General features: G+C 50.6%; 1 protein-coding gene and 1 pseudogene across 1 annotated transcript; both read right to left on the bottom strand.

Moving 5' to 3' along the window:
- Positions 1-4372: 4372 nt before the first annotated feature.
- On the bottom strand, positions 4373-8889 carry TFF1 (trefoil factor 1). The gene is made up of 3 exons (XM_003927583.4): positions 8480-8889; positions 5350-5502; positions 4373-4568 (listed from the first exon to the last, which is right to left on the bottom strand). Exons 1-3 carry the CDS (start codon positions 8553-8555, stop codon positions 4552-4554), a joined length of 246 nt encoding a protein of 81 aa, XP_003927632.2. The 5' UTR covers positions 8556-8889; the 3' UTR covers positions 4373-4551.
- A 928-nt stretch (positions 8890-9817) lies between these two features.
- On the bottom strand, positions 9818-10438 carry LOC101040776 (tubulin beta chain-like; annotated as a pseudogene).
- Positions 10439-18390: the final 7952 nt, after the last annotated feature.

Genomic DNA, 18390 nt, shown 5'->3' with positions numbered 1-18390 from the left:
GTAGCATGAGTAATAAAGTCATTTATCTTTGAACCAGGAATCTCCTGTCTTCTGGAAGCAACCAGGAAACTGTGGCAGACTCACTTGTTAGCTTGCATATAAGATACAATCAGCTTAGCCCCTCCTACTTCTCGACACTGATACGCTAGATCAGATGAAGTGTAGAAAATCCTTCCAGCACTTGCCTTTAGGTTCACTCAGTCCCCTCATAGCTCATGCATGTGTGACCATGTATGGTTTGGTCTAAGTTAGTCTGTTTGGCTCAAACATGTCCTGCTCAGGGCACTGCTAAGAGCTGAGAACAAGTCAGGAATCCTTTAAGAACAGTACTGTTTATTCTTGTGTTACCAATGGGTGTCTTCTGTCTTCTTGGACCATTAAGTCAGGAGCCCCTTCTTCCTGATGGCCATCCATTCTTTCTAATAAGTTATGAGGACTGAGATTTGCCAGGTGTGTGTCTCTTTCTTATGAGCTGATGTTTCCTATCAGACTCATAAAAATTAAATATTGCAACAAACCACCCCTCCCTCTACTTGCAAAGAAAGGTGAGGGAGTTTTCTTAAGTTAACGATATCTTTCCCAATGACCCTACAAATATGAACTTAAGCCACAACTTAGCTTCAAGAATTAGTTCCTGGTCTGACATTTAGTTCAAGACATGCCCTGAACAGAACCCTGCTGTTGTGTGGGAAATTATCTAGAAGCAATTGTGGCCTGTGGCAGAACAGAGGGGTGTGCAGACCAAAGGAGGGTGTGAATCCTGCTACTTATTAAATCGATTGACAGCACGTAGTGGAAAATGAGGGAAAGAGAAGGTGAACACTCACAGGGGTGCAGGAGGGTAGACGGACCACACACCGGAATTCCAGGCAATGAGGCACTCTCGAACCCTCCCCGTCTCTCCACCTTCTCCACCAGGGTCGCAGACCTCAGCTAGGGACCAGGAGGTGGAGGGAGCCTCGTGCTGACACATGGTCTTGCTTTGTCTAAGAGCCCCTGGGCAAGGGCTCCTGAGCCCAGCTGCAGCCCTGCACAATCCACAGAGCAGCCCATGTTTACGGCACATTTCAGGGGCCAAGCACGCGGGGGCCACTGTGTGCTGCTGATTCAGGGCTGAAAGAGTTGTCAGCCTAGCGTACACCATCTGCTCCCTGTGACGTGGCCCTCCAGTCCTTTTCTCTCCTCAGTGATGTTCTTGCTGTTTGCATCCTTCTCATCACGTAGCACAACTCACAGGGTACCACTCCTTCACCGTCCGCTTTGAACATGCTTCCAAACGCGTGCCCCTATCTGCACCTGACACGCCTCCAGTTTCACGAAGTCCGCTTTGTCTTCCTGTCATCCACAGCAGAACTGCCTCATCTCAAACAGTGGTGACCAATCATGACAGCGCTCTGTAACAGCCTGCCTTGGCCAGGGCTCTTTGGTTGCGGTAACAGGGACCACTGCTGTGGCCCAACTGTGTTCCTCTGCGTTGAAGCCGGAACCCCCAGCGCCTCAGAATGGAATCGTATTTGGAGAAGGGGACTTTAAAGAGGCGATTAAAATTGTGAAGCCAAGTTTAGCCTAAAGCCACCGCCTTATGTATTTTAGTTTGGCCTAAAGTTTTCTCTGTACATTGTGAATGTAACAGATGGAGGTGTAAACCGACCCATAGCCCACACTTGTGCCCGTCACCGAGTTTTGACCAATCAAATGCAGCCAACGGTCTAAACCAGGTTCAAGTGAGGCCAACTTGGAGCTGTGGCCAGTCCGGCTGTTTCTGCACCTCACCTCCTTTCTCTGTGTGCGTCGCTTTCCTGTCTCTGTCCGTAAATCTGCTCCCACCAGGTGGCTGTGCTGGAGTCTGTGAGCTGCTCCGACTCAAGAGGCTGCCCCATGTGTGACTCGTTCGTTGCTCCATTAAACTCCTTTACATTTAATTCAGCTGGAGTTTTTCTTTTATCAAGTTACAATGGGGTTGTTAGGGTGGGCCCTAGTCCGGTCTGGCTAGTGTCCTTATGAGGAGAGGACGTTTGGACACACAGACCCCAGACACACAGACAAGCATGGGAAGAGGCAGCCCCAGGGCGCTGCCTGCAGGCCAAGGAGCGGCTTACAAGAAAAGTGTAAACTGATGTGTAACTGCCTTGAGCAGATCTGAAGTGGAAGGGCTTTTATTTTTTTATTTTTTTGACAGAGTCTCACTCTGTCACCTAGCCTGGAGTGCAGTGGCACAGTCTCGGCTCACTGCAGTCTCCACCTCTTGGGTTCAAGCAATCCTTCCACTTCAGCATCCCTAGTAACTGAGACCACAGGCTTGCACCACACACTCAGCTAATTTTTGTATTTTTAGTAGAAACATTTCACCCTGTTGCCCAGGCTCCACTGGGTGAAGGCCCAGGGAACCCACAGGAAGGCAGTGAGCCACCTTGTTAACTGGCCCTGCCTGCTGTCCTTGGTGAGAGCAGTTGTTGCTGGCCATTGTGGCTGGGCCATAGGCTCACTGCTCTATAGTAGGGGGAAGACGTGGGCCTTGGTAATATACTGAAATGTAACAGGAAACCCAACCATCAGTGATTTAACCCATAAGCACACTTAGGTTTATTTAACATGATGTCTGGAGGTGGGTGAGGGGCTCAAATCAGCAGCTCAGGGTTATTAAGGCTCTAGCTCTTGGGCCTTACCTCATTATTACAGAATGGCTGCCTGCAGCACCACATCACACCTCCCTTCCACAACACCTAAAGGCAGGCTGCAGGGGCTGGCCTGGAAAGCCAGAAGTCACTTTCTTTCATCATGGAAGAAATTCGTTCCCAAAACCTTCAAATAGATGCCCCTGTGTCTCATGGGCCACATAGAATTGCATAGCCACTTCTGGCTAAAAGAGGGGCTGGGAAAGTGAATTTTTTTCCCTTTCTTTGTAGAGTGCAAGTTAGGTAAGAAAGAAGGGAAGGAATGGATTGTGGACACCCAGGAAACAGTCTACTACCAGATGTCGAGGAGAAAGCCCACCTTTCTGGCACTGGGCAACCGTGGGAAGAATGGACAGGGCACATGCCAGTTGGACTCTGAGAACCCCCAGCCTCGCTCCACAGTGGGTCAGCAGGAATCCAAGGGGCGTGGGCAGACCCAGGGGCTCCTTCACTCCACCCAGAAGCAGAGAGGGCAGGGCGCGGTGGAGCGAGGTAAGAGACTGAGCAGTGTGTCCCCCAAAGACTGTGACCAACAGAAGCTGTGCAAATTATTAAGATAAACTGAATTTTAAGAGGAATTGGACTAAATAAAGCTACCTTATTTTTACCTGTAATTAGCAGACAGAGAGTGTAAGATCAGACATACCACAGATGAAAAAGAGAAGCTAAAACTTCACTTACATCTGAGAGGTGAGAGGAGGTGTCTGTGGTCCCCGACATGTAAGTGACAAGGTGTACTGTGACAGCTCATGTATATGCTGTTGTGTGCAGGGGGCAGGGGGCTTCCTGTTCCACCCGTGGTTCGAGGCCAGGGTGAAAGGCTGCGCTTCCTGGCGGTTCTTCATGATGGGTGCCTCCTGGCTTCTCGGCCACTTTACCTGCTTACCCAAGCGGCCAAGGGTTTGGGAGTGATGTACCGGACTGGTTCATGTGGAAAGAGCTGGCCCTGCTCAGCTCTGCACCTCCCTCTTCCTCCCTGGAACCAGCTGGCTGCAGAGAGTAGGGGCTTTCCAGAGCTCCCAGGACCCCATCCCCAGTATAATTGTGCCATCTGTGCCCAGCACAAGAGCACCAGATACAGGGACAAGTGGGAGGAGGAGGAAGCCAGGGTGCAGGTGGCTTGGGGCTTGCTGAGCTGAGGTCCTGCAGCAAGGATGACCAGGTCAAGGGGCACCCTCTCCCAACCCTCTCCGAGGCGCAGAGGGGCCAGCGGGGATAAAGTGCTATTTTGGGGATGGGGAGGGGTCGGCCCACGCCGCCCTCTTTAATTTTCATTACCCATGCTCTCAGACACTCTGCTCCAGGTTTCATCTCCTACGCCAATTTCTATTTGGGAACACAAATACATGGAAAGGTAATTTGTGTCACTTGGCACTGGGGCATCTTGGTGAGTAATTAAGAAATGCCAGGAGAGTCGGAGACATGAGTGTGGCTCGGACTTGTTTCTGGAGGACTCTGCGCTTTCACAGAAGGAGCCTGAGATCTGGTCCTCAGGCATCAGCCCTGAGCGCTAAGAGCCAGGCATCTCCTGCACGCCCCACCGTCCCCGCTTCCCACACTCTGCTACCCACGCCTGTCCCAGCTCAGGCAGCCCAGAAGACACATAATCCACCACGAGAGGCCAGGGTGAAAGGCTGCGTTTCACTTTCAAAGAAAGGAAAATCATTCATATTCTTAAAAGATTGAAAAGCACAGAATAACATCAATCTCTTTTAATTTTCAGGCCCATTTTGAGTAGTCAAAGTCAGAGTAGTCAATCTGTGTTGAGAATCGAGGCACGGCTTCAGGAGCGTGTCTGAGGTGTCCCGTGGAGGTGGCAGCCAAGCTCTGGGACTAACCACCGCATCAGGATGCAGGCAGATCTCTGCAGAAATGTCTAAAATTCACACTCATCTACGGGGGTGAGGGGGAGGGAGGAAGAGATGCTTTAGTGAGGATAAATATTTTCTTTCACATTTAAATGATTACAGTTTTTAGTTAAAAGTACCAACAGGCACATTCTTTAGAAAACATGAATTGTCAGCCAGGTACGGTGGCTCATGCCTGTAATCCCAGCTCTCTTGGAGGCTGAGCCTGGTGGATCACATGAGGTCAGGAGTTCAAGACCAGCCTGGCCAATATGGTGAAACCCCGTCTCTAGTAAAAATGCAAAAAAAAAAAAAAAACAAAAACAAAAAATAGCCGGGCACAGTGACACATGCCTGTTAGCCCGGCTACTCAGGAGGCCGAGACAGGAGAATCACTTGAACTCAGGAGGTGGAGGTTACGGTGAGCTGAGATCACACCACTGCACTCCAGCCCCAGGGCAACAGAGTGAGACTCCATCCCCTCAAAAAAGAACACATGAACTGTCTTCAGATTTTGTCATGCCTTCCCCCTCTATCCCAGGCAAGCTGGAAAGCGTAACCAACAGTGGCTCTTCACGGGCTTTTAGTTAGAGATGTGAAGAGAAGCCGGGGAAAGTCAGGTCCCTTCCCCAGCCCCTCAGCCCTGCCTTTCTATCCCCGGACCTGAATGCAGCCTGACTCAGGCTACCCCACTGAGCCACCACCTGCCGCGGTGACTCCAGGTAAAGGTGCAGCTGGTGATGCTGATCAGAGCCTCTGTGGTCTCACGTGGTTTTTCTAACTAATTCTAAATCTTCAGAGCCCAGCGTGGTGTAAAAAGGCCGTACCTTCTGGAGGGACATCGATGGTCTTAGGAGTGAAGCACCAGGGGAAGCCAGGGATGGTGTCATCAAAACAGCAGCCCCTACTTGTACACTGGGAGGCGGTGACACCAGGAAAACCACAATTCTTTCTTTCACGGGGGGCCATCACACACGTCTCTAAAAGCGAACAGGTAAGAAGCAAAGGTAAGTTGTGGGCTGAGTTCCTTGATGTTATCGTGCACACGCCGGTCCAGCTTCCTTCTCAATGACATCAGCAACCGTCGGGTGAGGCAGATATAAAACCCTCAAGACACGAGCGGAAAACCTGGTCCTCACCTCCTGGTGTGCAAACATTCCACTCAGGGAAAACGCAAGGGGCCCCGGGTTTGTGGACTTTGCGTTTTTCTGGGTCACTTATTTATTCACTCTTCAATTTCAACAAATGGTTATTAAATTTTACTCAATACATCAATATTTACTGAGCACCGTTTGTGTGCATGAGGAGTAGGAGCTAGCGTGGCAAAAGCCAGGCACTGTGCCAGGTGAGGGGGACCCAGAAATAACCAGAGAAGTTGTTATAAGTCTAAGGATCTGGGCCAGGTGCAGTGGCTCATGCCTGTAATCCCAGCACTTTGGGAGGCTGAGGCAGGTAGATCACTTGAGATCAGGAGTTCAAGACCAGCCTGGCCAACATGGTAAAACCCCATCTCTACTGAAAATATAAAAAATTAGCCGGGCATGGTGGCACACATCTGTAATCCCAGCTACTTGGGAGGCTGAGGCAGGAGAATCACTTGAACCTGGGAGGTTGCAGTGAGCCAAGATCGTGCCACTGCACTCTAGTCTGAGCAACAGAGCAAGACTCCATCTCAAAAATAAAATAAAATAAAGTCTAAGGATCTGATGGAGGAGAAAGCCAAGAAAATGTGAGAGAGAACGCAAGGCCCTCATCCCAGGGTGCCCAGGGTAACTACGGCGGCGGTGGGGAGGGGGGTGCGCTCCCAGGAGGGGCCAATAACAACCAGGCTGAACAAAGCAGGGGGAGCTCCCTGCAGGAGGAGGTTCGCCAGGTGGAGACAGAGCCTCATGTGCAGAGGCCATTGGAGAGAACGAGGCGTGATCAGGAGCTGGAAGCCCATGGCAGGTAGGGTGAGAGGATGGGGGTGGTGGTCTGGGAGGAGCAGACCACAAGGACTGTGAGCTGTTAAACAGCTTGAAGCAGGGCAGTGAGGAAGGGAGTCCAGAGGGGAAGACATGTGGACGGGCTTGGCCTGCCGGGGGCCATCGAGGCATCTTATGCAAGAGATTCTAACACAACTTCAGGCTCTGAGCTCCGTGGAGTCAAAGGTCTCAGAAAGCAACCCGTTGGGATCTGGTGGTTGACAGCCTGCAGCAGGGATGAAAGAGGAGCCCAGAACACCCTCCCTGTCCCTGTCCCTATCTCTGTCCCTGTACCTGTCTTGGGGCGTAGGAGGGGGGGAGCTCAGTCTGGCCACACGGACTGAGGTGAGGACGCCGCAGGGGAGGCCAGGCGAGGCTGCTCTCTCGTCTGCTTTGGCATCTGCAGCTGCCCCATGCTCTCTTTGGAAAAGGTGTTCCTGGCTTGCTGGGAAGGATCCAGGTCCACCTCCCACTGCCCAGTGGCTTCTGTGGGGACCTTGCCCTGCTGAGGTTTGGCTTCATCATGAGGCGAAAGTGATCGTCGCCCACCCCGAGGAGGTTATGGGGGTCCAGAGAGGTGCTGTGGGTGGCGGACCAGCACCCCGGAGGCAGCTCCTCCACAGGAAGGATTTCTAGCCCCGGCCTTCTGCCTCCCACACGCTCTGTCTTACCCACCCACTTTGTCGTGTGATGGAAATAAATGGAAACGATTTCCACACGTGCATGCACTAAATTGTACACAATATTCTAGATTTCTGTTGTAACAGGATCATGGACCTGAGTGACTCATTAAGAAGCTCTAAGCCTTGGGCCAGAGGGCGTGAGGGGGAGGGGTAGGAGAGTTTGCCTCGGCCTCTGCCATTCCACAGCACAGGGGGCAGGGCTGGGGGCACAGCTGGGGGCGGGGGTGGGGGCAGGGCTGGGGGCACAGCTGGGGGCAGGGCGGATGCAGATGGGCCCAGCAGGTGGCCAGCATGGGGACCCGCCCCCTTGATCCTGCACAAAAGGCTACTTCCCCTCTCAGATTCTGAGGCTCCCCTGCTCCCTGACATGGGCTCAGGGGGCTTCCCATGGCTGCCTGATGCCATCTCTTCTTCCAGCCCCCAGCCCCCAGCACCCCCCTCAGGCCCTGTACCCCACAGCATTGATCAGGAGGTAGCCGGAGGGCAATGAAACCGGGCACCACCGCTGGGCGCCCCCTGTTCAGACCTCTCTGGAAAACCTTGCTTTGGAAACGTGGAAAGCCCTTTCTCCAGCCCCACACCCTGAAACTGTGTCTAATAACAACGGACACATTATTCAGCTCCCTGCCGCTGGCAAAGCACAAGTCACGGGCACTGCCACACGGCATTGCCCTGCCAGCCTAGGGCAGACTGTGGCTCCATTCTGCAGGTAACGGAGCTGAGATGCACACACTTGCCAAGGAAACAGGAACAGCCTCCTCCTCCACTCCCAGGGCAGCTGGTCCCCTGGACGACACCAGGCAGTAGGCGCTGCCAGCCACGCGCCCATGGGAGAGGTGGCTTTGACCCCCAGAGCGTGGATCCCAGGGGAGCCCAAGACCCTATGGGAGAGGCTCTCCCAGTTGGCCATTGCTGGGAGGAGCATTTGGGCCTCTCTGGGAGGGCCTTGGGAGGGTCCACCCCTAGGGGAGATGTTGGCTTGAACACTCCGAAGCACTATTCTGAGACCCCACGCCTACACTTCCTCTTTGAAACATGACACTTGGGAGCATTGTATATTCTTCCCAACACGGAGAACGCCCCGGCCAAGGGAAGCAGCCTCCTCACAGTGCTTCTCGAAGGCCTCCCGGGGCTCTGCCACCTGCGTAATTCTCCACTGGTTTTGCCGATCCTGTAAAATGGGATATACTTTTAAGGGCCTAGAACAGCAGCTGGCACGAAACAGGTGCTCAAAAATATGCATGTAGAACAGTGGCTCGGCGGAGGCTGCCCGCCCTGCTGTGCCCTGCAGAGCAGGAAGTGTGCCTTACCTGACTGGGTCTCGGCCAGGGTGCTGAGGGCCAGCACGGAGACCAGGACCAGGGCACAGATCACCTTGTACTCCATGGGGGCCGTTGCCTCCTCTCTGCTCCAAAGACGACCACGAGCCAGGGATGAGACGCCGTCGGAGCCCTGGGTTTTATAGGGCAGGCTCTGTTTGCTTACAGAGCGTTAGATAACATTTGCCCAAGGAGGTCCCGAGACCCTCCAAGATGATAATCTCCACTGATTTTATAAAAGGTGTTTCCTAGACTCAAGCCACAGTGACGGATTTGCTGATAGAGAGGGATGGCATGCGATGAGGTCATCCTGGCTGAGGGATCTGAGATCCAGAAAGTCCCTCTTATCCCGTGGGAGTCTCCTCCAGCCTGACCTTAATCCCTGTCCTACCTGTATGTGAGAGGCCCTCCCTGCAGCATAAACAAAGCACTCACTGCAGAAGTGATTCATAGAGAGGGCCAGAGATAGGCTGAGTGACAACAGTGGCTCACGGGGCGGCTGCCGTGACCTTGCAGAGGGATAAGAAGGAGCTGATGAAGCCCGTGCTGTCTGCTCTCCTCACAAATTCAAATGGACATGTGAGCAATCTTCCACTATTTTGAAATCCAAGTCTGGGTTAAGACAGCTGTGTCTGAACAAGAAATAAAAGGCCCGTTCCTTCCTCTTTCCCTCTGCCCCCAGAGGATCTGGGGCTTCAAACTGCATCTTTTCTCACGGATATTGTCCACTTGGACATTTCCATGGCCAATTTGGCATGAGCAAAGCCCTCGAGGTCCTCTGTGGGGGAAACTCCGCCCCAGCTAAGGTGGCTCCTGCTGGGGCTCACGCGGACGGCAGCCAAAGCCAAGGAACTGCTGTTTTCACTTATTTATCTAAACCAATTCTTTCTTTTCTGTTCTTTTCCCTTTCACAGTGGAATTGTTTTAATAATGAAACTGTAGGCCGGGTGCAGTGGCTCGTGCCTATAATCCCAGCACTTTGGGAGGCCAAAGCAGGCAGATCATTTGAGGTGAGGAGTTTGAGACCAGCCTGGCCAACATGGTGAAACCCTATGTCTACTAAAAACACAAAAATTGGCCTGGAGTGGTGGCAGGTGCCTGTCATCCCAGCTATTCCAGAGGCTGGGTCAAGAGAATCACTTGAACCCAGGAGTGGAGGTTGCAGTGAGCCAAGGTTGCACCACTGAGCAACCTGTCACCCTCCAGCCTGAACGACAAATTGAGACTCCTTCTGGGAGGGGTGACGTGGGGGGGGGGGGAAGAAAAACAATTATATACAAGAACTGCCATCAAAAACTGACAATGTGAACGTAGCTCACTCCCCCGTGTCTATGGGGCTCCCTCCCCAGTTGGTCTCCTGGAATTCCCCCCCATGCCTCCCCAGATGGTAACCTGGACTCCCAGGTTGCTCTCAGCCTCGGTGAACTCCATCTCATCCATGCCCTCGCCCGTGTACCAGTGCAGGAAGGCCTTGCACCTGAACATAGCTGTAAACTGTTCAGAGATGCAGTTGAAGAGCTCTTGGATTGCTGTGTTGTTACCAATAAAGGTGGCCGACATTTTTAGCCCCTGGGGTGGGATGTCACAGACGGCTGTTTTCATGTTGTGAGGGAGCCATTCAGCAAAGTAGCTGCTGTTCTTATTTTGAATGTTGAACATTTGCTCATCTACCTCCCTCATGGACATGCGACCTCTAAAAATGGCAGCCACGGTTAGGTAGCGGCCGTGACAGGGGTCACAGGCGGCCATCATATTCTTAGCATCAAAGAGCTGCTGAGTGAGCTCAGCCACGGTCAGGGCCCGGTACTGCTGGCTGCCCTGGCTGGTCAGCGGGGCAAAGCTGGGCATGAAGAAGTGCAGCCGGGGAAATGGAACCATGTTCATGGCCAGCTTCTACAGGTTGGCATTCAGCTGGCCTGGGAAGCGCAGGTACGTGGTGACCCCACTCATGGTAGCCTGAAGGTAGAATTTTTTCCACACCAAGAAAAAGATATAAAGGCTTCTGAGCCCTGGGCAGGGGTGGGGGTTGCCAGAGAATGCTGCCTTCCCCCAGGCCTGCCCCTCTGCCCTTCCTGCCTCATTTTCTTTTAGCTCCTCTGGTTGTTTGCTCATTGGCCACTGTGTTCATCCCAGGGGGCTCTCACAGAAGTGGAGGGGCCTCTCCCTCTATCCCTTGGGGCACAGGGCAGCAGCTCCTGCCTGAGCCTGGACATGGGGCTCTTCCTTGTGTTGCCAATTTATTAACAGCCGTGATGGGAGAAGACATTGAGTTTGTGGCTGCCCAGCTCAAGTCCATTGTGCTAACCTTGGGCCTGATTGACCTGCGCCTGACGGTTTCCGGCTTTATTGGGACAGGCTAAAGGCAGCCAGCTCATTTACCTTAGATTAGGGAAAAGACAGACTTGGTAAGAGGCCTTCGTAGTTCATCCTGTTTACCCCACATCCCTTTGTCTCTACTCTGTTTACTCAGGTAAACTTTGTGCTGATGGTCTTCTCAGGGGGAAATTGAAGGGGAATTACCCATTAATAGTGTTTACTCTGGGCCCCAGAACCTAAAGCTTTTATCATTCATAAAAACCGCTCTTTCAACCATGTTAATTATCACAAGTGTGTTGACTTAGAACCTCTGTTATGAAATCTTTACTGAAAAAATATGAGGACGGGACAAGGGGTCTTGGTCGATTGGTGGCAGTTGTCCTCTGAAAGCAGCTGATGACCATCTCTAGCCCATTTGAATCACTGAAATAGGTGTGAGAGTGCATTCATTCACCCATCATTAAGTCAGGGTCTGGAGCACAGACCTCCACAGGTGGTGATTGACTTCTCACTGGGGGACTGGTTTCAGGACCCCCTAAGGATGTCAAAATCCATAAATGCTCAACTCCCTGGTATAAAATGACATAGTATGTGCATAGAAGCTATGTGCATCCTCCCATGCACCCTGATTTCAGATCCCAGGCCTCCAGAGCTGTGCGAGAATCCACCTCTGCCATTTAAGCCACTCAGTCTGTGGGACTTTAGACAAACCCCAAGAAATTAACACAACTAGAGTGACTCTGCACTGGGAAGAGGAAAGTATTGAGACTCTAAGTGCATTGCATATTAGCTCTGAACTGACAGCATTCGGAGACCCAGACCCCATGGTGGTTCACCAACGGGTGCAGCTTGTGTGTTGGAGGTGGCAGGGGGAGTCTGGACCCACGCGGGTCTCACAATGGGTCCAATAAGGTCACACATCTTCCACTGGAGGAAACAGATACCTACAGACACAGGAAGTGGAAATTGGTGTCACCTTTTCGGACATTAACATGATACTTTGTATCAAGAGTCTGAGGAAAAGTCCGCTCTTAGACCCAGTAAATCTACACTGGGAAATGTTCTCCCATCTAAGTCCTAACCAGGCCAGACTCTGCTTAGCTTCGGAGATCAGAAAAGATCAGATGCATTATAGATCATGTTGGTGGGTGTTCTAAAGACAGAATCCTATACCTGGGAAAAATCACTTTGCATGAAGATGTTCATCAAAAGAAATCTTAGTTCATAAAGAAGAATTGTAATATGAGGAATTATTAACTAAATGTTAGTTTAGCTACATGAGGAAATATTATGGAAACTTCATTAGCATATTTCTGCAGAATTTGTAATAACACGCAGTATTTTCATGCTTCAGTGTTAAAAAGAACGGGATACAAAAGTTTACAAACCACTCATTAGAAAAAAGCAGAAAAAAAGAAAATACACCAGTGAGTGTCAGTGAGTGCTTAAGTATCAGTTGTGTCTTTTTCCTTGGATTCTGACTTCCTATTTGCTGAAATAGCTCTATGATGAGCATAATTAATTTTTACAATGGAAAAATACTGTATGCTTCCAGATAAAATGTAATGATTTAGCTCTCCCCAAAACAAGAGAAAGAGAGGAGTTCCCCTACCTTCCCTAGCTGATGACTCAGTGAGTAAGAGACGGAGGCAGGTGTTTAACTTTGAGGTTTTCTCTGCAGGCCATGCCCCATGACACGCTTGCCCCATGACCTGTGTCCTCACGCCTTCCCTGAAGTTAAACACAGGTCTGAAGTCGTGGTGTAAGCGGCCTGTAATCTCTTAGATTTTAGCACCTGCTAGGAGAAGCTGCCTGTTCCTGCCCTTTGATTCCTCCTTGTCCCACCCAACAAATCCCAGAGGTTCACTCAGTACAAACCAGTGAGATGCAGACGTGCCCATGGAGGGAGGAGAACACACCTGGCCCCACCCCTCCTCTCCACGCTCCCTGCCCCTCACAGCCACCTGCTGCAGCTCCCACCACCCTTCCTGTTCAAGGGGCACAGCAAGGCAGAGCAGCCCTTCTATCGTCATGGCTCCAAAAGCCAAGAAAGCGTAACCGTGGCCTCCAAGGAACTGAGAACTGGGAGTGAGACCTCACTCACATCAAATGTCGAAGAGACAAATTTGACAGAAGCAAAGGGGAAAAGATTCCCTATCTAATAAATGGTGTTGGGAGAACTGGCTAGCCATATGCAGAAAGTTGAAACTGAACCCCTTCCTTACACTTTATACAAAAATTAACTCAAGATGGACTAAATGTAAAGACTTAAGTGTAAAACTAAAAGATTTAAATGTAAAACCCAAAACTATAAAAACCCTAGAAGAAAATCTAGGCAATACCATTTAGAACACAGGCATCAGCAAAGTTTTCATGATGAAAATGCCAAAAACGATTGCGACAAAAGCAAAAACTGACAATGGGATCTAGTTAATGAGTTTCTGCACAGCAAAAGAAACTATGATCAGAGCAAACAGACACACTACAGAATGGAAGAAAGCTTTTGCAATCTATCCATCTGACAAAGGTCTGATATGCAGTCTAAGGGAACGTAAACAAATTTACGAGAAAAAAACAACTGCATTAAAAAGTGGGCAAAGGACATGAACAGACATTTCTCAAAAGAAGACATTCATGTGCTCGACAAATATGAAGAAAGCTCAACATCACTGATCATTAGAGAAATGCAAATCAAAACCACAATGAGATATCATCTCATGACAGTCAGAATAGCAATTATTAAAAAGTCAAGAAACAACAGATGCTGGAGAGATTGCAGAGAAAAAGGAATGTTTTACACTGTTGATGGGAATGTAAATTAGTTCAACCATTGTGGAAGACAGTATGGCGATTCCTCAAAGATCTAGAAGCAGAAATATCATTTGACCCAGCAATCCCATTACTGGGTATGTATTCAAATGTAAATCATTCTTTTATAAAGTACATACATGTGTATGTTCATTGCAGCACTGTTCACAATAGCAAGGACATGGAATCAACTCAAATGCCCCTCAGTGATAGACTGGATAAAGAAAATATCATACATCTACACCATATGCAGCCATTAAAAAGAATGAGATCATATCCTTTGCAGGGACATGGATGGAGCTAGAAGCCATTATCCTCAGCAAACTAACACAGGAACAGAAAAACAAACACCAAATGTTCTTACTTATAAGTGGGAGCTGAATGATGAGAACACATTGACACATTGTGGGGAGCAACCCACACTGGAGGCTGTGGAGGCGGGATGGGGTGGGCTGAGGGAGAGCATCAGGAAGAAAAGCTGATGGAAATTGGGCCTAATACCTGGGTGCTGGGTTGATCTATGCAGCAAACCACTATGACACATGCTTACTTATGTGACAAACTGCACATCCTGCCCATGTACCCGGAACTTAAAAGTTGAAGAAACTAATAGTAATTCTATTATTGGTGATTTAGGTTGCTTACAATTTTTCACGATTAAGGAAGGTTTCTTTTGATGGGCATCTTCACACAAAGTGATTTTCCTGTGTTTAGGATTCTACACAGATCTCAATGCCACACAATTCCACACCCTCCTTTCCAACTACCCCCGGATCTGCCAAGCTGCAGTTACTTAAACTACCAATACTCAGGCACAGCTCCAACCAGGCTAGAACGCAGTCCTGCTCCTCCCAGCGGGTGACTTTGGAATTAAGCTGCTGACTCCTTGCCAAGGTTTCAGCCTGGTGTAGCATGGACACTGCAGATTCCCGTTCATTGGCACCCGAGTCCCTGCAGTGAGTGGACTGGGCCAGCCCTGTCCCTCGACACCACGTCCCTTCCTCCCTCCCGCCCCCGGGCTCTGCTGGAGCTTCGCCCCCTTGGCCTGTGCACTGCCCCTGTCCTGGTCATGCACTGGCTGGTGCAGCCCACAGACCCCTCCTCCCATGACCCACGTATTCCCTCTGGCCATCCTGCCACCACCTGGCCTGAACCCCGTGGATATAGCCCCTGGTGATAGTCAGCTCATGTCTAACCAAGACATAAATGTGTGGTGAAGTTTTTATTTCAGATGTGAGGATGTCATGTAGGACTGATGATGAATTGTTCCTGCTTCTACTGAGGAAAGGTCAAGAACTATAAATTATCTGTAAGGATGGTGGTGACTCATCCCTGGCACTGCTCCAAGGCCTGGTCTCACCGTGATACGCTATGAGTCCCAGAGATAAAGACATGGTGAAGAAGAAGCCAGAGTCTCCACTGGTTTACTGAGCCATCAAGATTGACCAAGAGGAAGACCTTCGTTTGCTGGACAAAGGCCCAGGATTTGATAATCTCTAAAGACACTCGATTTCTATTCTATTTTAAGATACTTTATTTCTATTTTTATACCTTGTAACCCTGTCTTCCGTTGTAAATTACTTCCTCTAAATATAGGTACAGAGCACAGGGCTCTGAAGGCCAGGACAGCCCCACCACGTCCATCATCCATCGATGGGGGATGCATGTGGTATTGTGCTGCCTGGGTGCGTCCTATCGCATCAGTTGTGCCTTTTTCTGAGTCTCTGTGCCCCTGCTGTAGGGTCTAGCCCTACAGGGTTCTGTGAATCCCTCCCTGCTGGTGCAGAGATGAGAAACTGTAGAAATAAAAGACACAGACACAGAGAGAAAAGAGAGTCTGGGCTTGGGGTCCACTGCCAATCAAAGCATGGAGGCCTGCAGTGGCCCCGAGTGCCTGGATGCTCTGACTTTCATTGAGTACAAAGCAGTGGGCAGGGAAGGTCAGGGGAGGTAACGGTGGTCAGTGATAGGGTCAGGTAAATCATGTGTCTTGGAGATAGGAGCCCAGGACTTTCAAGTAGCGAGACAAGGAGAAAACCTAATGTGTCATCACTCTGCACATTTGTCAGAAATGTCAAGGACATTAAGATTATGTTACTATTATTAATTCTCTTCTAAGAAAGAGAGAAACCAGGTGCAGAAGCGGAGCGTGAGAGTGGACACGGAACGTGACCGCTGAGGCCCAGCGTCACGTAGAGACAGGTAACTCCCGGATGTCTGTGGGTGTCCCTGATAGCCGTCAGGCCTACCGCGAGAGCTTGGAGAAGTGGAGTTTTCTCCAGACTTCCCCAGAAAGACGTCTCTGCCATTTTGGATGTCTCCTTCCCTAGCTGGCTAAACGGTGGGCGCTTTCCCAGCTCTGGCGCTGCCACACAGCCGAGGCGCCCTCCAGCAGCCCTTATGCGGCGTCGCAGAGGGCTTGCAGCATCTTGCCTTAGGATCACTTTGTTCACAATGTCACCTCCGTTCCATGCTTCATAACCTGAGAGTCATTAGTAAAATTAAACGTTATTTGAGTATATATCTTTATGATTATAAGTGAGTAACCTTGAGATTATATATGATTATATAAAGGAATAGCTGTGCCTACATTTCTAATTCTTTTCTAACTCAATATCTATACGGGAACAGGCTGAGGCTTCAGGCCCTTACCACGGCACTTGAGGGGTTTTGCCCCCACATCTGCTGTGCTGTGTGTTTGGAGGACAGAGCCCTGACAACAGGCCTGACCTCGGCTGCCTGTCTGAGGGGGCCGTCAGCCTTCCACCTCTGCGCACACTTCACACCTGCAGAAGACACTGAAGACGTTTATACCACTTTTTTTTTTTTGAGATGGAGTCTCTCTCTGCCACCAGGCTGGAGTGCAATGGCAATTCCTCGGCTCACTGTAACCTCTGCCTCCCAGGTTCAGGCGATGCTCCGGCTTCAGCCTCCCAAGTAGCTGAGACAACAGGTTCGCACCCCCACGCTCGGCTAATTTTTGTATTTTTTAGTAGAGAAGGGGTTTCATCACGTTGGCCAGAATGGTCTCGATCTCTTGACCTCGTGATCTGCCTGCCTCGGCCTCGCAAAGTGCTGGGATGACAGGCGTGAGCCACCGCGCCCGGCTCCCGCTTCAGTCATTGCGCTTGCTGCTGGAAGTCTGTGCAAAAGCAAGCAGCCAACATGGTCCATCCCGGCAACAATCCTGCTTCATCCTCCTACCAATCGTAAGATTTAGCTAAGACGGGTTACGAAGGAGGAGTCTGGAAAAGGAGGGCTTAAGGAGAATGCCTGATTTGCGTGATCACTCTGGGTGCAAGGCCTGGACCCCCAGACTTCCTGTTCCACCCCGGGTTCACTCCCCATGCTCTCGGGTGGCACTGCCTCCCTCTTGGGCCCTCCTCACCACTTGAGGACCACTGAGGCATCTCCCAAAGGCACACAGGCGGCTGTCCTTGGAAAGCGTGGCTGCGGTCAGTGCTGCTCAGCTGTCCTCCAGGGTGTCGCCTGGCATGTTAGATGTATGACTTCATTTTTAAGCATGTTGGAGGAGATCCAAGAAGCTCTCTGTCTGACTGCTCTCCCTCGTTTGTATCCTTACATGCTTTCCTCGGCGGGAGAGGAAGGGGTGGCTGTGTTCTCTCAAGCTGAGAGCTGAACACAGCCAGGCTCCCCGTGAGACACTCATCTTTAACGCATGCGGCAGAGAATGTTTGAAGTCCACTCATCTGTCTTTTACGTTCTATTTTTAAATTTTGGCTTTATTAAGGGCATGGAATGTTTAGAAAGCCCCTTTGCAAGTCTACCCTTTGTCTTTTGTCAGTTCGCCACATCAGGAGACTGTGCAGAAACATTTCCCAAGACCAATGAAAGCAGCAAGTTCGCTTGTGAGGCCCAAACCTCCGTGGGCCTGATCTTTCCTGCCTCAGCCTGCACGGGGGATGGCGCGATGAAGAAGCTGAACGTGGCTAGAGGAGAAAACACGGGGTGTATGTATTCTCAAATGCGTGATGACGATTACCTGGCTCGAAACTATTTTCCGTTTAAAATTTTCAGAAGAATTAGTGCTCACCAAACAGCAAAGCTCCAAATTACACAGAAGAAAATGGATAGAGCAGAAAGGGAAAAGAGATATGTCCACAGTTAGAGTGAGAGACTTCAAGACTCCTTCACAGCAACAGACACGGACAGAACTACTCGACAAAATCAGCAAGGATCTAGACGATCTGAACTGATTAACCAATAGCATTTCATCGATATTTATAGGACGCTCCACCCAACAGTAACAGAATACACATTTTTCTAAGCATCCATGTAAATCCACAAGGATAGAACACACATATCCCAGGCTCCTGGTGAAGAGAGTGATTGGCAAGTGGCCACAGCACATGTGATGGGAACCGCAGATCTCAGCAACTCCTGTGACCCTCTGGCCACTGCTCACACCCTTCAGCCATGGCTCACTTCCTGTGGCCAATGCTGACTCCCTCAGACCACACACCCCCTCCAGACATCGTTCACTCCCTCCGGACACTGCTCACACCCTCTAGCCACCACCAACTCCTTCTGGCAACTGGCCACACCCTCTGGCAAGCACCCACTCACTCTGACCACCGGCCACACCCTCTGGCCACTGCTCAAACCCTCTGTCCAGGTCCCATATCCTCTGATCACCGCTCATTCCCCTGGCCACCGCTCACTCCCTCTGGCCACAGCCCACACCCCTTCAGCCACCACTCACTCCCTCTGGCCACAGCCCACACCCCTTCAGCCACCACTCACTCCCTCTGGCCACT

The sequence above is a fragment of the Saimiri boliviensis genome, chromosome 18 (genome assembly GCF_048565385.1).
Source record: "Saimiri boliviensis isolate mSaiBol1 chromosome 18, mSaiBol1.pri, whole genome shotgun sequence".
NCBI lineage: Eukaryota > Metazoa > Chordata > Mammalia > Primates > Cebidae > Saimiri > Saimiri boliviensis.
This window is presented reverse-complemented; position numbering and strand designations above follow the sequence as displayed.

Coding starts and splice junctions, on each gene's coding strand:
- TFF1 (XM_003927583.4), bottom strand. CDS start 8,555: ATGGAGTACAAGGTGATCTGTGCCCTGGTCCTGGTCTCCGTGCTGGCC. Junction 5,503..8,479: donor CCTGGCCGAGACCCAGTCAG/GTAAGGCACACT, acceptor GTTCGCTTTTAG/AGACGTGTGTGATGGCCCCC.